The sequence below is a fragment of the Arachis hypogaea genome, chromosome 14, assembly GCF_003086295.3.
Source record: "Arachis hypogaea cultivar Tifrunner chromosome 14, arahy.Tifrunner.gnm2.J5K5, whole genome shotgun sequence".
NCBI classification, from domain to species: domain Eukaryota; kingdom Viridiplantae; phylum Streptophyta; class Magnoliopsida; order Fabales; family Fabaceae; genus Arachis; species Arachis hypogaea.
This window is the reverse complement of record NC_092049.1, coordinates 21,630,544-21,654,603: the sequence shown is the minus strand read 5'-3', so window position 1 is coordinate 21,654,603 and position 24,060 is coordinate 21,630,544. Positions and strand designations below refer to the sequence as shown.

At 31.0% G+C, this 24,060-nt stretch overlaps 2 protein-coding genes across 4 annotated transcripts; both read left to right on the top strand.

The window, feature by feature from the left end:
- The first annotated feature begins 730 nt into the window (after positions 1 to 730).
- LOC112741805 (uncharacterized) lies at positions 731 to 3,900 on the top strand. Of its 3 annotated transcripts, none has more exons than XM_025790918.3 (4): positions 731 to 990; positions 2,375 to 2,669; positions 2,904 to 3,110; positions 3,398 to 3,900. In XM_025790918.3, the coding sequence occupies exons 2-4, from the start codon at positions 2,412 to 2,414 to the stop codon at positions 3,692 to 3,694; spliced, it is 762 nt and encodes a 253-aa protein (XP_025646703.1). In that variant the 5' UTR covers positions 731 to 990; positions 2,375 to 2,411; the 3' UTR covers positions 3,695 to 3,900. The 3 variants fall into 3 exon arrangements, with proteins under 3 accessions (XP_025646703.1, XP_025646704.1, XP_025646705.1); XM_025790919.2 differs by having other exon boundaries at positions 757 to 990; positions 2,367 to 2,669; XM_025790920.3 differs by having other exon boundaries at positions 764 to 990; positions 2,386 to 2,669.
- Positions 3,901 to 20,131: 16,231 nt separating this feature from the next.
- On the top strand, positions 20,132 to 23,025 carry LOC112741804 (cationic amino acid transporter 5). The gene is made up of 3 exons (XM_025790917.3): positions 20,132 to 21,148; positions 21,428 to 21,814; positions 22,297 to 23,025. Exons 1-3 carry the CDS (start codon positions 20,377 to 20,379, stop codon positions 22,884 to 22,886), a joined length of 1,749 nt encoding a protein of 582 aa, XP_025646702.1. The 5' UTR covers positions 20,132 to 20,376; the 3' UTR covers positions 22,887 to 23,025.
- Positions 23,026 to 24,060: the final 1,035 nt, after the last annotated feature.

The window sequence follows — 24,060 nt, the reverse complement described above, 5'->3', positions numbered from 1 at the left end:
TAGTATAAAAATTTTTATATAATTTTAAAGTTTTTTAAATAAAATTTTATTTATTTTTAAATTATTATTTATATGATTAATATAAAAAAATTATTTTTATTAATATATATATAAAAAGTTGTTTTACACTACGATGCATCAATTTTTTTTTTTTTTTTGAGAGTTCAAGGCCATTGTTTTAGGTGCAAAGCAAATGGTATTCCCTCAAAACCTGACGCTGTTTTCTGGTGAATACGCAATGACCATAATACCCCAATACCACATATATTCTGCGACCATAGTTTTCTCTCACCCTACCCTCACTTTTCATTTTTGCCTTTTCTATTCTTTAACTTTTAGTTAATTGCTATAACAAAGTTAGTTTTACTTAATGTCTGGTTTGATAAAACCTTTAATTTTCAAAAATAGTTTATTATAATAAATATAAGTTAAAATAATTGTATTTTGATAAAATCATTTGTAAAATTTAAAATAATTTTAATAGACATAAATAGAATAAAAAATATAAATATCTGTTAAGATATAAGATTATATTAATTTTTAATTTTAATAGATATAAACTAACTTAAAAAATACTGTTTCTAAATATTTTCAAAAAAATATTTCTAACTTTTAAACTTATGTCAATGTCATTCTGTAAAAAATTAATATTATTTCTGTCTAAAATTTTTTAAAACAAATTAATTTTCAGACAAACAACCTAGGAAAAATGGAAAATAGATGCAGAGGAAAACAAAATAGTGAAAAACAAGAAACAACGAATCAGGGGGTTGTTGATTCCTCATTTCCTTGTGACATGTACTCTTCTTGGGAGAGTAGCAATTCTCTCTCTCTCTCCCTCTCTCTCTCTCTCTCTCTCTCTGAATGTCCTTTTTTGCATATATAAAAATGGGTACTCACTTCTCTCCCTGTGTTCTCCATGATTGTGTAGCTTGAGCATTTTCCCATTTGGGGATTTAAAAAAGCATCTCGATTTTACTTGAGCTTCTGGTAAGAACCAAGATTCCTTTCCTGCCTCAATTTTATTGTTCTTCTTCTTGTTATTGTTGTGATTGAACAATTTGAGTTTATTTCTACAAGTGGATTGTAAAAATATAATCTTTTTGGTGAAATGTTTCTGGGTGTTGACCTGCTCACACTCTAGTGCGTGTGTGCATTTTTATTTTTCTTTTCTGGTAATTGTCTGAAACTCTGATTTGATCTCCTTTCAACTATTTCTCTCAAGTGTTTTGTTTCCGCTTAAATTTCATATTGGAAATTTTCCCAATTTGAATTACTTTGGACTGGATGCTCCTTTTTCTTCTTTTGTAGCTGATGAACTTTGGTTTAGCCACATTATAAACCTTAGTGCATTTTGACTTAAACCCATTAAAGATTATTTTTTTTTTTTTTATCTTTTCGTTTAAAAGAAGAATGAAAGTATAAGCCTTTGACCTGTGAGGTAGATGGGTTGATTTCAGGTTAAGATTTTGTGTTGATGAATGATTATAGAGATTAGAAAGAATATGCTGCATTATTTGAACTGTTAGTAATTAGTGATTTTTGTTCTTTCTTCATCTTGAATTTGTTGATGATTGCAACCTTACATCATTACATGCAGAGTGCAATTTTAATTTCAAGTTCCTTGAAAAAAATCGTTGAAACTTGAAATGGACCATCCATCCATCCATTTTGAGCTACCCATTTTCCAAGATGTATTAACATAATACTAGCATTATGTATAACATTACAACTAAGTCTAAATTGCTGATGTTTGCAAGGAAAATGTGTTATCTGAAAGTGCCTGTTGTGTGTGGCAATGGTATTTAATTATCCAAGTTTAAGGGTATTTTTGGTTGCGGGTAAAAATGGAGAGAAATTCCTATAAAGAAAATGGGCTAGAAATTTTCATGGATGAGTTTCGGGGGTAGATTTTACCTACAAAGCTCATCCATGGAAATTTTCACTCTCCAACCGAACATAGCTTATCCAGTTCCTTTCAATTTGCAATGGTTTTACCATGTTATACTTTTTTTTTTGTTCTTCTTGCATTCATCCATTGCTTTAATCATGTGTAGTTTCAAAGCCACGTTCGTATCATTCAGTCCAACAATTCTGATATTGATTAGAAAAGTTCTGTCTCTCTATTCTGCGCAATATTATCAATAACTTCATCAATTCAAAGCAACCATTTCCATGCTCCTCTCTTTTACTTGGTCAAAGATTTTACAATGCTCTTCTTTGATTGAAATTTCATTTCCACTTCAAGTCACTAATATAGTAATATGAAATCACATGTGCAAGCTTCAGTATCAATGTTAAAGGAGCTCAATACTTTATTCCATTAGTTGATTTATTGCTGCTGTTTGTGAAATTCTTCTGATCAGTCTCTTAGTCAACACACAGGAGCCTACTTCCCGATTCGCGCCACCATGTCACTACTGAATAAACTACGGTGTGTCACCATAGATGTTACGGGTACCCTAATGGCTTACAAGGGAGAGCTTGGTGACTACTATTGCATGGCAGCCAAGGCAGTTGGCTATCCATGCCCGGATTACAAACGTGTGCACGAGGGTTTTAAGCTTGCCTATAAGGACATGGCAAAGAAGTATCCCTGTTTCGGTTATGCAGCCAAAATGCCAAACATTGTGTGGTGGAAAACTTGCGTGCGAGATTCTTTTGTGAGGGTAAGATATCTTTGGAAGTCAGTATACTTGTTTGTACTAATTTATCAAAATAACATGAGAAATGAAGCAAATTTATTTTTGAACCATCAAATGTGTTGAACCCACTTTGATTGATGTGTTATGCTGCATTATAAGATATTGATATTGATATCAAGTAATGAATTATAGCTTTATGATAATCACGTGTGAAAAGAATTTCTTGAATTTCATGGAGATAGTTGTTTTCCCTGGCAGGCTGGATATGAATATGATGAGGAGACATTTGAGAAAATTTTCAGACGCATATATGCGGCCTTCGGTTCTTCGGCCCCATACACCGTCTTCCCTGACTCCCAACCATTTCTTAGATGGCTTCGAGGAAAAGGCATAACCGTCGGCATTGTCAGCAACGCAGAGTATCGATATCAAGATGTGATTCTTCCAGCTCTGGGTATAAACCAGGTAAACTTTTCTACAATTTTTGAAGGTTTGTTGTTAGATTTTTACACAAACTCTAGAACATTAGTTCACACCGTTGCGCTTCAATTTTGTAATCATAATTTATCATTTTTATCTCCTGATCCAAGCAAACCACACTCCCAGCAGAAAATTTTGTTGAACCAGTGTTTGTTGAGCTTTAAGACTTTACTAACCACTACAAGTATCCATTGCTTTTTGATACACTTGCAATGCGATTATATTGAATTTTGCTTCTACAATTCCGAATGATTGTCTAAATGATGGTGCAGAATTCCGAGTGGGACTTCGGTGTGTTTTCCGGTCTGGAAGGCGTGGAGAAGCCGAACCCAAAAATCTATGAGATTGCACTGGAGAGGGCTGGAAACATTGCACCTCAAGAAACTTTACATATCGGTGACAGCATGCGCAAAGACTATGAGCCGGCCAAGAGCATAGGGATGCATGCCCTGTTGTTGGATAGATTTAAGACACCGGATGCCGTGGAGTGGAGGAAAGCCGGTGCAGTTGTCCTCCCTGATTTGGTGGCCACGCAGGAATGGCTATCGTCGGAGAAGTCGGCTTGCTAGAGAGTAGAGGAGTCTCTGACTTTGCTAAAGTGAACCATTTGTGTTTCATTTTTCCCCCTCTGATTGGGTGTCATATTTGCTTCATTGCTTGTGCAGCTGCATGTTGCACTAGAGAACCATACCTGAGGACCTGATACTGATAGCAAAGAGCTATGTTTTTATGTAGCTTGGTTATAACTTAAAAAAAAATTAGAAATTTGTTCAAATTTTGTGTCTCTTCCTTTGTTTCTTGTTTTGCTTTGTCATAATCTTTTTCTTTTTTCTTTGTGTTGAGTCGCAAGGGGGAATCAAAATCAAAGTTTATTATCTCATGAAAATAAACTGATGAATAAAAAGTGAAAAATACAACTAAGATTGAAGCCTTATGCAGCATTGATAATTCAGCAAGACACATTTGATTCAAGTCTTCTAGGCTGGGTTTGTTTATTTGCAGGCATAGAACACTGAGACTGAGGAATACAGAGACACAAAATTATGTTTAACAAATGAGACATGAACAGAGACACAAAATTATGTTTAACAAATGAGACATGAACAAGAGACATTGTGTCAAAACACTAATAAAGAAATATATAAGGAACACATCTTATTTTTTTTTATTTTTTTTAGAGTTATGCTACACATACAAGTCTTTTTGAGTTATAAGTTTTACAAGTTGGGTTAAGTCTAACAAAAACTACATTCACCCAGTGTGATAACACGCGCGTTGTCACTCTACCGTTTCTAAAGCGCGCTCTCACTCACTATTATGGAAGACACTTCTTCTACCGTTTCTAAAGCGCGCTCTCACTCACTATTATGGAAGACACTTCTTCTTCACGATCCTCCTTCTCCTCCTTCTTCTTCTTCTCCTTTTTCTTTGCGTTTTTCTTCCTTTTTCTTCGCGTGTTTTATCTCTATTGTTATTTTTTTTTATTATTATTATTGTTGCTGCATTTTTTTCCTCCTCCTCTTTTTATTAATTTTGCAACATTATGTATTTTTTTTCTTTATTTGATTTTTTCTCCCAATAAGAATTATAAGAAAACAAAATAAGAAGATGAGGAAAAAGAAGCAGTAGAAAATGAAAAGAAGGAAGAAGAAGAGTTTTAAATTATGCAAAACAGAACTTATCAGAACAAAAATACACCAAAAAATTCTTAAAATACACCAAAAAATTCTTAAAATACACCCAAATATCTTTATGTTACATCCAAATATCTTCGTATTACAACCAAATTTGCTGCAAATACAGAAAAATATTTTCTCTAATGCTGTGTTTTTTTCTTCTTTTTTTTTATTTCTTTCTTTTTTTAGTTAAATGAATGTAAGTTCATCCTCTTCCAAGTAATTTTGCAGCATTATGTGTTTCTTCTTTTTTTGTTTGATTTTTTTGTTTTTATTCTTGTTAAAAGAGTAAAACAAGAAGAAACTTGAGAAGATAAAAGAAAAAGAAAAAGATGAATAAGAAAAGAAGAAAAAGAAGATGGTGATGATGATAAAAAAAACAAAGAAGAAACAGTAGAAGATGAGAAGGAAGAAGAGGAAGAATTTTGAATTATGTAGAATTTTTTTTTGGTGACTAAATTATGTAGAATTTATCAGAATAAAAATACATCCAAAAATTCTTAAAATACACCCAAATATTTTCGTGTTACACCCAAATATCTTCGTGTTACACCCAAATTTGCTAATTGACAATCTGAACATGAATTATTTATTATCTTCAACAACGAGATAACTGATGATGAAGGAGAAAGAGAAAAAGAAAAGAGGAAAAGAAATTTCAATGAAAAAAGAAGGAAGAAGAGGAAGAGGTGGTGTTGATGATGATGATAACGAGAGAAAAAATTACAAAGAAGAAGAAGAGGCACGGAAAAAGAAGAAGAAGAAAATGCACGGAAAGGAGAAGAAGAGGAGGCACGAAGAAAGAAGAGACACGGAGAAAAACGTAAAAGCGTGTGAATATAAATGACTTGTATAACTTATATAGGAAAACGCTTCTACGTGGAGAATAATTTTTTTTTTATTATACCTATTAATTTTTTATAAATATATTTTTTAATCATTATATTTTTTTCTAAATTTTTTGTATGAAAAAATTAAAGTAAATTAGATTTTTATATTTAATTTATCACTAAACAAAATATAAAAATACTAATTTTTATATATCTGTTTTTATTTTTGTTCTTAAAATTAAACGCAATCTTCGTTCTATCTCCTCTCACATAAAGCCTCGGCTATTATTCAAATCCTTTTCTTTAGTTAGTCATATATGTTTCTTTAGCTTTTTATTTGGACATTAGTCTTCAAAGTTTTTAGATCAAATAGCAACATTAATTAAGTTCTCACATTTGTATTTTAATTTTGGGATAGTTTTTGGCATTCGTTTTTGTTTTCCACTCTTAGCATTTTTAACAAGGCCCAGCATTGAGACCTAAGAATCGCCTAAGACCCACTTCATATAATCCACAAAATGGTTTGCAGTCTTTTCTTTTTTTTTTTTAATGTGTGAATGTATAAGAACAAATGTGGCCTATGGTGTATTAGCCCTTATTATTTCCAAGTTGTAGATTTCGTTTTTATAATCCTAATTTGTCAACCATGAGACCTAGCACAAGTGATAATTATTTTCAAGAATCATGTCTTGGATTTGATTTTGGCAGACTTTCTACCTAGTGAAAGGTGAATTTCGACGACTAGAGTTAAAACACCATAAAAGTTCCAATTGTGGGAGTTAAAATTCATAAAGAGCAGTGCTACATAATTAACAAATCTTAGTATTTGACTAATAATAATATTTTTATACATATGTTAAAAAAAAGTTTAAATACATCATTTATCACATTAGTATAAAAATTAAAAAATACTATACTGGATGAAATTAGTAAAAAGATGCTGATCTCTTAGCTTTTCTGATCCATAAAATATGATGTTAATATATGGATAGGCAAGTGAAACTGGCAAACTGCCAATTGCCAAGCCAAGTCAACGTTTAGAGCGTCAAGTCAACCCAAGTTCTTAAAAAGGACATTGCTATTAGTCACACATTTAATAACAAATATCTTCGGTAGGAATATGCTAACAAAATCAGCCACAAATTTGTTTGAATTTAATCAATTTATATATAGTTTTTCTTGTTTTTTTAATAAAGCATTTAGTAATTCAAATAATCACACATTTTACAATAAAATAATTAATTTTTTTTGTAATAATATAATCAATTTTTTTTTAAAATATTAAATATATATTCATATGTAATGATTGATTAATAATTATTTTTTTAATTATGTATATCATAATTATTTTTGAATGGATTTGAATCACAACATATTTTAATTCTTTAATGAATCAAATCAAAGACGAGAATAGTCATGAACATGATTTTTGAATTAAGTACGATTTTTGTTCTTAAAGTAAGGGCTGAAAATTTTTTTTATCTTAAATCGTTTTTTACTTACAAAATCGTTCTTAAGGTTTAACTTACTTTTAAAATCGTCCCTTTTACAAAATTTTTTATTTTTATTACCAAATTATCCCTAATTAAAAAAATATATAAAATAATAAAAAAAAAAAAACGGAGAAAGGGGGAAGGGAATCATGTTGGTGGGTTTCCAAGGAAGAAGAGGGGGAAGGAAATCTGCTACTGCTGCTTCTTGCCGCCACCACTGCTATTCCTCGTCGTTCAGTCCTTGTCACTGCTGCTCTCATCGTCGTTCGCTCCTCGTCGCCATCGCTGCTCCTCGCCGTCGCCGTCGCTGCTTCTCGCCTCGCTGTTGGATCTCACTGCCAGATATCGCCGCTGCTCCTCTTCCTCGCTCGACGTCGACGCCAGTAGATCCACGAGGTTGGACGTCACGCGCCGCTCGCCGTTTCTGCTCCTCCTCCTCGCTTGGTCGCCAGTCGTCGATGCTCTTCGTCGATCGCCGCTGCTCCTCGTCCTCCTTGTCGGTTGTTGTTGTTGTTGTTGTTCTGATTCCTTTATCCATTGTTGTTGTTGTTCTTCTGATTCTGGTTGTTGTTGTTTCATTGTTGTTGCTTCTGCTTCTGCTTCTGCTTTTTACTTCTGCTTCTGCTTCTGTTTTTGTTTCTGCTTGACTGCTTCTGCTTCTAGTTCTGCTTTTGTTGTTGTTCTGATTTCATTATTCACTGTGGTTGTTCTTCTTCTGCTTCTGGTTGTTGTTGTTTCATTGTTGTTGATTCTGCTTCTGCTTATGGTTTTGTTATTGCCCTGATTCTATTATCCATTGTTGTTGTTATTTTATTGTTGTTGATTCTATTTTTGCTTTCTACTTCTACTTTTGTTTCTGCTTCTGCTTCTGTCTCTACTTCTACTTCTGCTTCTGTTTCTGATTGATTTTGAGAAAGAAGGAGAAGAGTATTTTGGTCCAAAGGACGATTTTAAAACTAAATTAAACCTTAGGGACGATTTTGTAAGTAAAAAAGGTTAAGAATGAAAAAAATTTTCAACCTCTATTTTAAAGACCAAAATCGTACTTAATCCATGATTTTTCAATAAAATATATTAAATATATACTAAAATTACTTAAGTATATACTAAAATTAACTACAAATATTTTGTATATAAATATATATAATTTATTTTATTTTATTTTATTTTTAATATATATTATATATATATATATATATATATATATTTAATATTAATAATTAATTTTGATATATATCTAGTATAATTATTTTTCAATCTATTCATATTATTTGTTAAACCAAAGCAGTGCAACCTTATCTAACTAGATGTATGCGCGCAAGGCCATACTTTTCATTTGTCAACAATATCAGCGCAGAAAAAATTGTTTATGATTTATGATAATTATTGTTCTGAATTGACATCTGAGCGTATTAATTTCTGGGAGTGGAACACAGAATTCTTGACTATTCTTTTTCCAAAACAGATAAGTATGTAATTTTATTATCATCAGCATAAAAGGAAAAGCGGGGCAGGCCGGTTTAAATATTGGGGTTGTGCAAAATCTTCTGAACATGGATTATATAGAAAGTTAGAAACTATACTTAGATGCTAAATCCTAAATTATATATTTTGAACTGAAAAACAAAAATTAATTATTATTAAGAGAGGTCAATGAATTATAACTCAAATGACATAATCTCTTTATATTTATCTAAAAAGTTACGAATTCAAATCTCTCTATCTTTAGTAAAAAAAAAAAAAATACTACCAAAAGAAGAATAATTGGAACCCTACTAAATCCTAGTAGGACAATAACCAATATTTTACCAGTTGTCTAATTTTTTTATTAAAAAATGCTAGTTATTTTTTTAAGAATTTATTATTATTTAATTAATTTAAATACTCACTTTTATGTATTAGTTGGTCAAAAAATCAGAAGAATTATGTTTTTTATTTTTTTTAAAGGCTGAATAAATGACAATATTTAAAGAATACCTAATTATAATATTACTAAAAAGAACCTTAACAATAAGCTATATTTCTTTCTTGAAAGTATTATTTAGGGTTGATAAAATAGGCTAAATTTATCGAATTAATTTATTTAATTAAATTTATCGGGTCAATTTATTTATCTATTTAAATAGACACGTTTTACATCTAAAATTAAGTCCATTTAGATTTTGGATTAAATAGTCTGAGTCCGATTACCTTAAAAAAATAATGAGTTAAACAAATTAGTTCACAAAAAAACGAACGACCAGATTTTTTTACTCTTTTTTAAAAAATTTAATATTTTTTATCAATATTTCTTTTGAAGTGATCCAAAAATCTAATTTATTAACTAAAAAATATTATTTATTTAAAATTTTTAATCTAAAAATATATTTTTTATCAAAATATTTTTTAAAAATTAAAATAAAATGATAAATGAGCTAATCTATTTAACTTATCAAATAGGTCATAAATAGTCTAAATTTAAAAATTATGTCATATAAATAAAATAAATTTAGTGACCGAACCTAAATGAATCGAACCGTCTAATTTGACAGCCTAGTGTCATGTCGTTTTGTTGGGCTTACTTGGCAAATAAATCACAGTCCCATGGTTTGAATATTGGTTCATAAGATCAGAGAATCTTCAAATCATCAGTAGAATACAAATAGACCTACATGATTGACATTGATTGCATCTAAAGTCTATTTGCTTGACTTTATGGTTGTGAATGTAGTACACAAAGCTGGTCTCCATTCATTTATATCGAGTTAAAATTGTAATAATCACTGTGGACTATATGTTATTAGGATATGAATATGATGCGACAGCAACCCAATTTTTTTCCAAAGATATAGCTGGAATTTCCATTTCCATATATACCAACGGAAAGATTTCAAGTGCACCGGGAGTACTGGTGTATCAGTTGTTTTAACTGTTAATCTGAATTATAAAAAATATATAATATATATTAATTGAAATCAATGGTTAAAACAACTGATGCATCGGTACTCCCGGTGCACTTGAAATGTTTCCTATACCATAAACAATAAGTATCCCAACTTGAGCATTAATATGCTTTCTCGGTTGCTCACTAGGTCGAGTTAAACTCTAAAATGGTTTCTAAAATTGACATCAGGCACTAAAATCGTTATTAAGATTTTAATTATATTAATTATATCTCTGAAATTGATAAAAATGTACCACGTTAGTCTCTGACCCATTTTTTATTAACGATGTGATGATATGACTTGTTGAAGTGGCATGTGGCATGTTAGTGACACGTATCACTCTATGATTTGGCCACATGTAATGGTATAATGATGTATTGACCAATGACACGTGGCATGCTGATTAAGATTTGATTGTGGCATGCTTTTATAAATATGCTGACCAGTGACACGTGTATTTTCTATTAAATACAAGTACTTTTATAAAATATTTAAATATTTTTATCAACCAAATTACACGTGTCAAATTACCAAAATATCCCTAGTATATATATTTTTAACAAACCCTATTTTCAAATTCCCATTTCATTCACACAGTCTGCGCTCTGTCCGAGCCTCACTCTCAGATCCTCTCCTCACCACTGCCGCCACCTCCGTTGCTCACTTTCTAGACTCGCCGGCGAGCTCCTCCTCCTCCTTCAGCGAGGTCGCCTCACCTTTCCCCCTTCCATTTTCCCCTTTTTTCATCAAGTTCTGCTCCTTTGTCGTCGAACTGCCTAGCGCAGTGTCACCTAATCGTCATTGCAGCATCTAGCATCCTCGTCATTGTCAGATTCTCTCCATCCCGCAGACAGTGTCGTCAAAGCTCCTCCTCGCGCGCCATCCCTCCTCCTCCTCGTCAGATCGTCAGCGCCACAGATCTTCCCGTCGCCATGTCTGCCACATATCTACTTGTCGTCGTCTCCGCCACAGCTTTGCGCATCGCCATCTGCACATTGGCAATTTTCTGTCGCCGTCAACTCCATCTCTGGGTCTGCTTCTTGCCGTTGCAGACTGCACCTGCCTCGTCATCTACAGATCTGTGTGTTTTAAAATTTTTTGAAATTTATTATTAATCTGCATTGTATAGAGCTGGGTTTTTTTAAAATTGTTCAAAAATCTGTATTATTAATCTGCATTGTTATGAAATTTGCATTGTACAGATCTGAGTTCTTTAAAGTTATTCTGAAATCAAAATTGTTAATCTCCATTATTATGAAAGCTATATTGTTAATGTGCATTGTTTCTTAAATCTGAGATCTTTAAATTTTTTTTAATTTTTTTTTGTTTTCTAAAGAAGATCATTGGGGATATCCGTGGAAAATGGATATCCAGCGGATATCGGATATCCGTTATCCATCGTGGATACGGGGCGGGGACGGGTGGCTTTTTGGGGCCACAGGGGCGGGGGGTGGAAGACATGTCCCAGTCCCCTTGGGGACCCGTTCAATCCCTAATCCAATCCTGTTTTGGGGCATAACTCCAAAAAAAGTTTCATATCAAAATTTTGGATCTTTTTAAGGGGTTAACTACGGTACTTAAAAAATTCAATCACTGACAAAAAAAAAAGTCTCTAAAAAATGTTATTGACAAAACAACCTTGGAATGATTTGAAAATATGACAAAAAGAACTAATAAATATTATATTTTGTAAGTAACAAAAAAATTCCATATTTAGTAAACGGCTTATTCATTAGATCTAAATTTTTGTGGCAACATTTGAATAAATATTTAGGAGGAGCAAAAAAAAAAATATAGAGCAAAATTTGATCTCTAATTTTTTTTTATTTTTCAAAAAACTATGGTCATTCAAAATAAAAAAAGTTTAAAAAAAATTCACTTAACTGAAAATGATCAAATTTTAAGAATAAAAAGATCTTATTTTTTTAATCATGATTTCAAAAATTTGCATCAAAATTTGATCTCTAAAGTTATTTTTTAGAATATATTTTTAATATCTAGTTTTTTGTCACCTTTTAAAATTTTTGAGGGCTTATTTGTCGTTAGCAACTTTTGGAGTTTGTTTTGTAAGCGGTGCGAACTTTTAGGTACCATTTTAATAGTATACTCCTTTTTAAAAACACAAACTCTTTAATTTATATTTGATAAATTAAAAAGATAATGTGTTTTTACTTGTAGCTTTTAAAATACAGTCCTGTTACATATCCAAATCTTTTTGGCAACCAAGTCTAACTAAGTTGGTCCAAACCCAATAAAAACCATTTTCATTATACGCAACGTGTACACACGGTGCTTCACTAATGCAAACATATTCTTCTTGTTCTTCGCGTTCCTTCTTCCTCTTCGCGTTCTTCCTTCTTCTTCTTTTTCTTCGTGTTCCTTCTTTTTTTTTCGCGTTCCTTCTTCTTCTTTGCATGTTTTCTCTCTATTGTTGTTCTTTTATTACTGTTGTTGTTGCTGCATTTTTTCTTTTCCTCTTTTTCTTCTTAGTAATTTTGTAGTATTGATTTTTCTTTTTTTTATTTTATTTTATTCATCTTAAGAGAATGAAACAAGAAGAATTATAAGAAAATGAAATAAGAAGAAGAAGATGAAGAAGAAAAAGCAGTAGAAGATGAGGAGGAGGAAGAGTTTTGAATTATACAAAACTTATCAGAATAAAAATATACCGAAATTTCTTAATAATAACACATAAATTTTTAGTTTTACACCAAAATTTTGCTACAAAAGCACAAAAATATCTTTTTTAATGTTGTATTTTTTCTTCTTCTTTTTTTATCCTTATTTCTTTCTTTCTTTTAGTTGAATGAATGTAGGTTCATTCTCTTCCTAGTAATTTTGCATCATTATGTGTTTTTTCTTCATTTTTATTTAATTTTTTTTGTTTTTATTCTTGTTAAGAGAGTAAAACAAGAAGAAACTTGAGAGGATAAAACAAGAAGGAAAAGATGAATAAGAAAAAAAAAGATGATGATAATGAAATAGAAGAAGAAGAAGCAGTAGAAGATGAGAAGGAGGAAGATGAAGAGTTTTGAATTATGAAAAATTTATCAGAATAAAAATATACCAAAATTTCTTAACGATAACACATAAATTTCTTAGTTTTTACACCGAAAGTTTGCTACAAAAGCACAAATTTTCACGATTACACCAAATTATACCAAATCCAAGTAAACGAGACCAAATGCACCTCAATTAACTCAGAAATACACCAAAATTACTTAATGATTGCGACATACAATCTCAGTTTGAAAACAACACATAACACATAAATGTCTTAGTTTTTACACCGAAATTTTGCTACAAAAGCACAAATTTTCACAATTACACCGAATTACACCAAATCACTTAATGATTGCGACACACAAACTCAGTTTGAAAATAACATATAACACATAAATGTCTTTTTTTTTACACCAAAATTTTGTTACAAAAGCATAAATTTTCACAATTACACCAAATTACACCAAATCTAAGTGAACGAGACCAAATGCACCTCAAATAACACAGAAATACACCGAAATTATTTAATAATTGTAACATACAAACTCAGTTTGAAAACAACACACAAAAATGAGTGAATTATCAATAAAAACACATCCAAATCAATTTTGGATTAGACAACGGCATCAATATGGCAAAAATTTTACGATAACGATAACAATAACAACGATAACGATAACGACGATACGTATAAGAAGAAGACGACGATAACTATAACGATGATGATCATGATGATGAAGATGATGGAGGAGAAGGAGAAAAAGGAAAGAGGAGAAGAAATTCTAATAAGGAGGAGGAGGAGGAGGAGGAGGTGGTGGTGAAAACGATAATGAAAGAAGAATAATAAAGAAGAAGAAGAAGAACGTGCAGCAGGGGCACAAAGAAGAACGTGCGCGTGTGAGTGTAAATGATTTGGCTGGACTTGGTTGGTTAAATGACTTGGATGTAGAGATTTATTCTTTAAAATATAGGAGTGTTTTTAAAAGTACTTAAAGTGGAGCTTTTTAAAATTAAAAAGTCTAATATAACCCGTGAAGGATTACTATGTGTTCATAACACACGCAGCGGAAGAAAATAAAGTAATCCTAAAGATCTATTTTGTGTTTAAACTTTATTCCAATAATAAATAGATAGTAGATCAGATCTAAAATACCTGAGTACGCTAGTAAAAATCACTTTCATAACTCAATTTGAAAACAGAATTAGTTAGGATCTCATCCAAATTCAGAAATAGAATAACTAATTATTCTCAAATCTCATTTAATATTCTCAATTATCATACTATTATTATATTCTTGGTGCTAGCAAAGAATATAATAATATTCCACTTGAATTAATATAATTATTTATTTGATCAAATCAAAATAATAATTAAATAATTCTACAACAAAGATTAGAACACTCGTTAGTGTGTGACCCCATAGGTTCAATACTAAGCAGGTAGTAAATTAGTCATACTAAATTTACTAATCAAGGTTGGCGTCTAGCAACACTCCTCAACGACCCGATAGTTTGAAGTAATCTATTTTTACTAAGAACCTCAGAAGAACAAAGTATAATTCCTTCCATCTTTCTAGCTCTTGGTTAACCCTTAGAGTATGGTTTAATTGTCAAACTCTAACTTGTTACCATTATTATAATGAACTGTGAATGACCTAAGAAACTCATTTCTTCATTCATTCAATCCCCTTGGCCAAGGTTTTATTCATCTCAGTCATTATAATCATAGAGCTCAAACTCTTTATCGAGAGTTGACGGATTCCTTATTGACTAATCATTAATTCTACAAGTATTTAAATCATACCCAATATCCATTCAACTAGCACCCTAGGGTATTAGGTGTCCGGAATCAAAGTATAATAAATACATTGTTAATTACTATGACAGTCGCAGGTCAAAGGAAACTCTATTACTGTGTTCATCTTGAGAATATCCTATTGACAAATATACGGTAATTATAACCATTAGGAATTCTCAAAGTGAGTCAGTTCAATGGTCATATCTCTATATGCACCATCTATATATATAATTTAATAAATGAGATCTATTAATCTTCATCCAATGAAGACCATTATATATATATTGATCTTTCCGGATTATTAATGTCCTTTTTAATAATCCTATGACCAAGAACAATTTAGATTAAATTATAAAAGATTTATCTCTCAATATTGTGATCACTATCACAATGATAAATCTCTAAATTTAATCAAGGACGTTATTATATTAACATTTTAATATAATAACAATAACAAATTATTTGACACGTGATTGATTGGATTGTGGTCATACTACTTATTCCCAACAACCCGCATACATTAATTAATTTTCAAATTCAACTTTTATATTTATATCTATTATAGTATTTTTAAATTTAAAAATTATTTTACTAAACATTATTATTGTTACTTGTGCTTATTAAAAGCTATTTTTAATTTGAATTTCTAAATATAGATACTACAATTTTTTAAATAAATATATTTTTAAAAACTAGCTTTCATAAACTATCTTTAAAAATAAAAATTTTACTAAACTAAACCTTAGTCTTATACATTAAAAGGTTATCCTAGTATTTTGGGTGCCAAATATAATAATTAGATTTTTTTTACACATTTCCATAGATAGAATTGATGAACCAAAATTTTGATTATTTTATAAGTTTAATTTCAATAGACTTATAATATAATTTTTTTTATCATCGTTCAATCACTTTTATTTTTTTATATGATTATTTACGTAATCAATATAATATATAGGTTTTTTTTTTGTAATGTAAGAGCATATTTGTTTCTTTGACTGAGTCTGAAACTGAAAAACTGAGATTGAGTATTTTGTTTGGTGATTAGAAATTAAAACTAAAATTTCAGTTTCGAGACGCAATATTTCAGTCTTTTCAATATTTTCAAAAAATGAAGACACGTGGAACTAAAATTCATAGGAACAGAGACTAAAATTTTAATATTTCTTTCTAAAAATACTCTTAAAATAATACATCACATATAATACATATAATACTACTTTATATTAATAATATATTAAAATTAAATTCAATTTTGATATCTAAAATAAATATTAAATCATCTCCATTCGATTAAAGAGTCAGTTCCTTCTACTCACTCACATACCCTCTAAATTAATCTCACCTTAGTTAATAAACATACTAATTAAGCATATACAAACAATATTTCTTATTTGGAATATATATATATAAGTAAACTTTCAAAATAATATTCGAAAGTTTGCATCGTTCACAAAACAAATTCCAAAAAATGTTAACCACAAATAAATTCTCAAAATATTTAAAAACATGACAAAAAAAATTTAAATATATATTCTAAAAAATGACTTTAGAGATCAAATTTTGATATAAACTTTTACAATCATTACAAAAAAAATGTAATTTTTTGTCAAGTGACTTTTAAAAAAAAAAATATTGTGAATTACCGCATTGTTTTGAAAAATAAAAAGAAAAATATCTAAAGATCAAACTTTGCTCCGAATTTTTTTGTGCACATTCTAAATATTTATTCAAATATTGCTACAACAATTTAGATTTAATGGATAAGTCGTTTGCTAAATATAAAATTTTTTTTGTTACTTACCAAAAATATAATATTTATTAGTTCTTTTTTATCATATTTTCAAATCATTCAGGAGCTATTTTTCGATAACATATTTCAGAGACTTTTTTGTCTGCGGCTGAATCTTTCGGATACCGAATTGGTGGTTAATCCATGATTTTTTTTATGGGATACCATCAACTCTTGCATGATGCAATGCTGGCAAGCGCCTATTAGATACACGATAAGAGGTAGTTGTCGAGAAGATTGTGAAACTAATAACAATCTTTTTATGTATTTTTAGAGTAAATATTCAAAATGGTCCCTGAATTTTAAAAAGCTATCCAATTTAGTCTTTCACTTTCATAAATGACTAACTAAATCTCTGAAACTCCAAAATGTGCATCTCTGTTAGTCCCTTAGAGAAGTGTTGTCTAAACGTCAATGATGTAGAATGTGAAGTGTTATATGGGCATTGGATGAAACGACGTCGTTGAGAGAGGAACGCCCTAAGCATGTGCAAATGACGTCGTTGAGAGAGGGACGCCCTAAGCATGTGAAAACAACGTCGTTTCAACATCTTTTCCTCTTCGAATAAATTATTCGCACTGGTCCCCCTTATCAATGTTTCCAACAAAAACCTCAAAGAAACATTCTCTTCTTCTTTGTACGTTCGTTTTTCGATACTTCCCACTCACATTTTCTCGCCGGTGATCATCCTTGGAATCTACTCTCTCCGGTCAGTGAAAGACTTGTCAACGAAGCATCGCCTTCGCACACTGCCGATGACGAAATGTAAAGGTTTATGTTGATGCTTCTCTTCCATTATTTGTATTCTGTTGAGGGTTATTAGTACTTATGTGTAAATGTGTAGTTTAGAATGCCGTTATTGCATATGTAATGAATAGTTTAGAACGCTATCGTTGTTAGTGACGTGACGTAAATGTTAGAGTTTAGGTGTTATGAAATAGCAAAAAAAAAAAAATAAAAAACAAAAAACTGATGAGCTAGCAACTGCTACAAAAGATGTTAAGGATGATGCAAATGAGATGCTAGTGCTGAAGGTAAAATTGGAGCTGAAGGTCAAGAAGGTGGAGTTGTTGGTGCAGGAAGTGTGACTGGTACTAAAAGGAGACAAACTCAAATTCAAGTAGAAGCTACTGTTGAAGGAGGTCAAGGAACTAAATAAGAACATGCAACTCATTGTTATTATTACCTTTTCTATTTATGTTGTTGTTGTTGTTAGTTTAGCATTATGAATGTTATTGCTATCATAGATTATAAAGATTACGAAAAATGTTAAGAAAAGGGCTTCTAAGGACTAAAAGTGAGAGACACAATAAATTTCCTATTAAGAGGATAACTGCATCCACTATTGCTATTATTACTACTCTACATCCAACTGAGATTTTAAGAGAGATTATTCAGAGAGTTAGTGCATCAACCTCTGAAAAATTGATCTCCTTCATAAAATTTCTTCTAACTTCAGGATTCAACCGCTGAGGAAAAAAAAAAACTTTCATGATATAGTTTTGTTTTTTTAACTTGTAATGGTCTAGTCTAGTTAGAACAATGTGTAGTTACCTTTTGAGTTGATGTTGTTGTGGTTGATTACTATGGTTAAACAATATTATATTTTTTGTGGTGTAATTTTTAAAACCTATATGTATGGTCTTTGCTGTTATTATGGCCTATGATGTTTTAGGTTATGATAGTGTGTTATGCACTATGTGCTTTAGCACAAACAACATTTATTTCATGTTGTTGTAAATGTTATGTTAATTTAAATTGAGAAAGTTTAGGGGTAGCACTTTTATTAAAATTTGACTAGCATTTAACTAGCAAAAGAAAAGTGAGAATCCCACACCATTGGATGAAATCTCACACCATTAAAAACACTAATGATGGCTAATTGATTGCTACAAATCACAAAACTTGCTAACTCCCTATAACTCCTCATTTAAATTCATGTTTAGCTTTTTTGTATGTTTTGATGTATCTCTTTTTATTTAATTGATCATAATTTTAGAAAAACAAATGTAGTATTCAAGAGTTGAACTCATGCAAAATTAGTATTTCATTTTATTGCATTTTCATCAAGATATTACATAGCACTTAAAAAATTTAAAATTTCATAACATAACTATCATTTATTGATTATAAAACTCAACAAGCTAAAAACTAAACACACACCAAAAGCAACTACAAAAGCCATCAGCACCATTATCATCATCTTCAAGGTCTTAACATCACTCTCCAAACTTGCTATTTCCAATTGAACTCGTGCAAAATTTCTTGCAAAATGAATGTTGCACAAACTGATTCTTCACTTCCATCAGTCCAACAAAAAAAATTACATTGGCATCCATACTGTAAAGTAATAAACGTAGGTGAATCCAACCTCAAAGTGGAATCATCTTAACATTTTCTTCAAAGTCATAACTTTACCTCATAGTTTGGACAACTATAAAATAGTCTACTAAAATTCTCTGCCGTCGTTGAGTATTTCATCACCGTTGGAAGTTCGCAGTTACAGAAAATGGCGTTCTTACCTCTCCTATTGCGTATTCCATTGCTGCTATAAGGTTTTCCTGCAAAATTTTTCTACTTGAGATACTTTGACTTCTCTCCTCATCTCTCATCATCACTCACGCAGACGAGAAAACAAGATAAACCGAAAAGCAACAGAGAGGTGAAGAAGAGAAGACAAGAATTTATGGTTTAGGGTTTTATACTGAAAGATGGACTAATTTGAATATTATTAAGCATTTTTGGATACTAATTTAAATCACATTCAACCTTCGTACACATCAGCATACAGTTAGAATGCCCACCTAACACTTCACATTTCACATTATCGACGTTTAAACGGAACTTCTTTAAGAGACTAACGGAGATGCACGTTTTGAAATTTTAGGGATTTAATTAGTCATTTATGAAAGTGGGAGACTAAATTTGGTAAAGATTTAAATTTCAAGAACCATTTTGGGTATTTACTTTTTCTTTTTATTTGTCATTCTTATTTTTATTTTTCGATTATTTTTAATAAGTCGTTTGTTAAATATAAAAGTTTTTTTTGTTACTTATAAAAAATATAATATTTATTTTTTTATTGTCGTATTTTCAAATAATTAATAGACTGTTTATCGAGAACATCTTTTAGGGACTTTTTTGTCAACGAGTAAATTTTTTGAATACCAAATTGACAATTAACAATATATATATTGATTTTGGGTTATGTTAGGTAAGAAATGACTTTTTTGAACAACATGAATAACCACCAATAAAATAAAAACACACTACACCTCTAAATTATCCACCTAAATCTTAATATTAGAATAATCATCCGTACACCTAACCATTCGTACACCTAGTAAAATGAACATCCGATATATTTATTGTTCACATTATTTACCAATGTTAGTTAGCTATACTTTTCCATTGATTTTTTATGGGATACCATCAACTCTTGCATGATGCAATACTGGCAAGCGTCTATTAAATAGACAATAAGAGGTAGTTGCAGAGGAGTTTGCGAAACTAATAACAATCTTTTCATTTCTTTTTATCTGCCATTCTTATGGTTATTTTCCGATTATTTTTAATATATTCTTAAATGAAGTATAAAAAATTGTCACTGTACACTAACGAATAAAAAACTAAACTAAACTAAACTCACTCTCAACAGTTCCTTGATAAATACATTTGTATTCAGATACATGGATTCAAATATGAGCAGCACATAGAAGATTTCTACAAATTGCAATGGCTTCTACAAGAAGTTATTGGAGATGGAGCAAGCAAGATTTCTTGCCAGAAGAGTCCTTCCAAACCTGGACGAACTACACCTCTGCCCTCTCACAAACATGGTTCAGATTCAAGAACCGCCTAACATCAAGATCAGATGATGAAACCGAAACTACACAACTCAGAAAGCAAAGCGAGAATGAAATGAAGCGTTGCCTCAGTTGGTGGGACCTAATCTGGTTCGGTTTCGGAGCAGTGGTTGGTGCTGGAATCTTCGTTCTAACCGGAGAAGAAGCTCATGATACCGTTGGTCCAGCTATTATCTTATCCTATGCAGTTTCTGGAATCTCAGCAATGCTTTCAGTCTTCTGTTACACCGAATTCGCCGTTGAAGTTCCGGTAGCCGGCGGCTCTTTCGCTTACCTGAGAATTGAGTTGGGAGATTTTGCTGCCTTCATAGCTGCAGGCAACATTCTTCTTGAAAGCATTGTTGGAACTGCAGCGGTTTCCAGATCTTGGACTTCTTACTTCACAAGCCTTTTGAATAAACCAAAAAACTCCCTGCGGATCAAGACCGGTCTCAAAGACGGTTACAACTTGCTTGATCCTATTGCTGTTGTGGTTCTTGCCGCCGCCTCCGCCATCGCCATCAGCAGCACTAGGAAAACCTCCTACATCAATTGGATTGCATCTGCTGTCAACACTTTGGTGATTTTGTTTGTGATCATTGCAGGGCTTGTTCATGCTGACACATCAAATTTGACACCTTTTCTCCCATTTGGTGCTAAAGGTATTCATATTCATAATTAAATTTCATAATGAGTTTGTGTTTATGTTGTCTTCTTGTTTTCTTGCAATAAGTTTCACTTTACTGTGCTGAATTTCTTTTGCTAAAAAAAATCATTACATGTTAAAATTTAAAATATATATTAAAATTATACAGATATAGGATACCTGACTTGGTAGTTAATTTTAATGTGGATATAGTATTTTTTATAATATAATCATATTTGATTTATATTATAATCAAACTCCGTAGGTAATATAATCAAACTTGATTTCTTAACAGGAATTTTTCAAGCTGCCGCAATTGTTTATTTTGCATATGGGGGGTTTGATAGCATTGCAACAATGGCTGAAGAAACCAAGAACCCTTCAAGGGACATACCAATAGGGCTTGTTGGATCAATGTCGATGATCACAGTGATATATTGCCTAATGGCACTTACACTCAGCATGATGCAGAATTACAAAGACATAGACACTGATGCAGCATTCTCTGTTGCGTTTCAGAGTGTGGGAATGAAATGGGCTAAGTATGTTGTTGCTTTTGGTGCATTGAAGGGTATGACAACCGTTCTTCTTGTTGGGGCATTGGGACAAGCACGTTACACCACTCACATTGCACGTTCACATATGATCCCTCCATGGTTTGCCCTTGTTCATCCAAAGACAGGTATGATGGACGGATATGAAAGTTAGACAAATCATTTCTTATCGTTATTTAATGAAAACATAACAATTTCAGTTAAAGTTTGAAAACTGATTTGGTGATTAAGTACAGATTTGAGATATTATTCATAGAGTAAATAGTCATTTTGGTATCGAAAGATTTTAATTTTGATAAAAGGAACCTCAACCTTTGCTTTTGTCAAATGAACTCTAAAATATCATCTTTGTTTGATAAAATGATCCAAACATCTAGAGTAATAGGTTAACAATTACTCTATTTTGTCAAATGAAACTGATATTTAGGAGTTTATTTTGTCAAAAACAGAGGTTGAGATCCGTTTGGTCAAAATCCGAATCTTTTGGATGACAAAATAGCTATTTACTCTTATTTATACTTAGCCTTTTTTGTTACTAAATTGTGATATTTGCAAATTGTATTTTACATACCATAACTAATAGCTATACCCTTATTGGTGCACATATCAGGAACACCTATAAATGCAACACTGTTGATCACAATCTCAAGTGCTTGCATAGCATTTTTCTCAAGCTTGGATGTGTTGTCAAGCTTGTTATCAATAAGCACACTCTTCATCTTCATGATGATGGCTGTGGCACTTTTGGTTAGGAGGTACTATGTGAGAGGTGTGACACCAAGGGAAAACCTTTTAAAGCTAGGAGCATTCTTGCTACTAATCATTGCTTCATCAATGGGGATTTCAGCTTGTTGGGGCATAAACCCTAATGGATGGATTGGATATACAATAACTGTTCCTATATGGTTCTTGGCCACATTAGGCATGTCACTTGTTTTGAAACAGCAAAGGGATCCTAAGGTTTGGGGAGTTCCACTTGTTCCATGGTTGCCATCAATTTCAATTGCAATTAATATATTCCTAATGGGATCTTTGGATTCATCAGCATTCATAAGATTTGGAATTTGCACTGGGGTAATGTTGATATACTATTTTTTCTTTGGACTACATGCAACTTATGACATGGCTCATCAACAAGAAAAGTTGCAAAACGAGAACAAAATTAAGCAAATGGAGACCATGGAGAATGCAGGGCCTTAAATATTTACTCTCTCACATGTTTGTATTAAAATCAGAATTCCTTTCTACAAGTTTTACTAGATTGTATGCTAGTAATCTATATATGTCCCAGTATGATGATCAAATTAAAAACAAAAACAGAAGAATTACTATAGCAGAATGAACTCTCTTGTTCACTCATTTACTTACAAACCGTGTACATAATAATAGGATCCCCAATCTGATGACATTTCCAGAATAATCCTCCTGATTCAAGTAAAAAATTAGCAAAAGTATACTTGCAGAAGCATTTAATAACATATCAACACCGTTCATTGGTTATGCATATAGTTCATAAGAGAGGACTATATTCATTAAAAGCTTGACTGATATGATCAATGCCTCACTCTTTGATTCACTTGAGGTACCTGAACCATCAAAAACAGCATCTATGACTATACATGACTATATCCCGTTCGATTTTCAAAACCTTGAGTTATGTTTAAAACTAATAACTATGTTAAATAAATAAAAATAATCAGCCAAAGTATAATAACAGGAATGGTTCTACATTTATATTTATGATCAAACTCCACAATTCAAAATATTGATTCAAACTTATATTCAAATCATATAATCAACTTAAATTATTATCAAATTTGATTTACATTAATAGTCAAACTTTATGACCAATATAATCAAACCAGATTTTCATTTTAATCAAATACGAATAGAAGATTAGAAGTATAACATACGCTGGGTATTGATTTTCGGTGTTCATAGAAAGTTTGATTTGATTTGCTATGAAAAATTTGATTATTTTGAAAAATAAAAAAGAATGGTTATTCTACATGAAATATTTGATTATTTTTGTGGCGGATTACTTTATTAAAAAATATGTGAAATATAAATAAATATGAGTTAATAATTAAATTAGTTCTCAAAAGGATTATTCTTTTTTTAAATTCATCCTTAAAAGATTTTATTAATCAAATTTGTCATTCAAAGATTATAAATTAATCATTTTCGTCCTTCGATCACTCACTTATAAGTTTTCGTCAACGATTGACAATATAGAATCACATCATACATGATACTTAGCATATCTAATTAGACATAAAACAAATATATTTATGAAAATTTATCAATTTAGTATTGTTAGGTTGATGAGTGGTATAGTTAAAGGATCTACAAAGAAAGCAAGAACAAATGATGA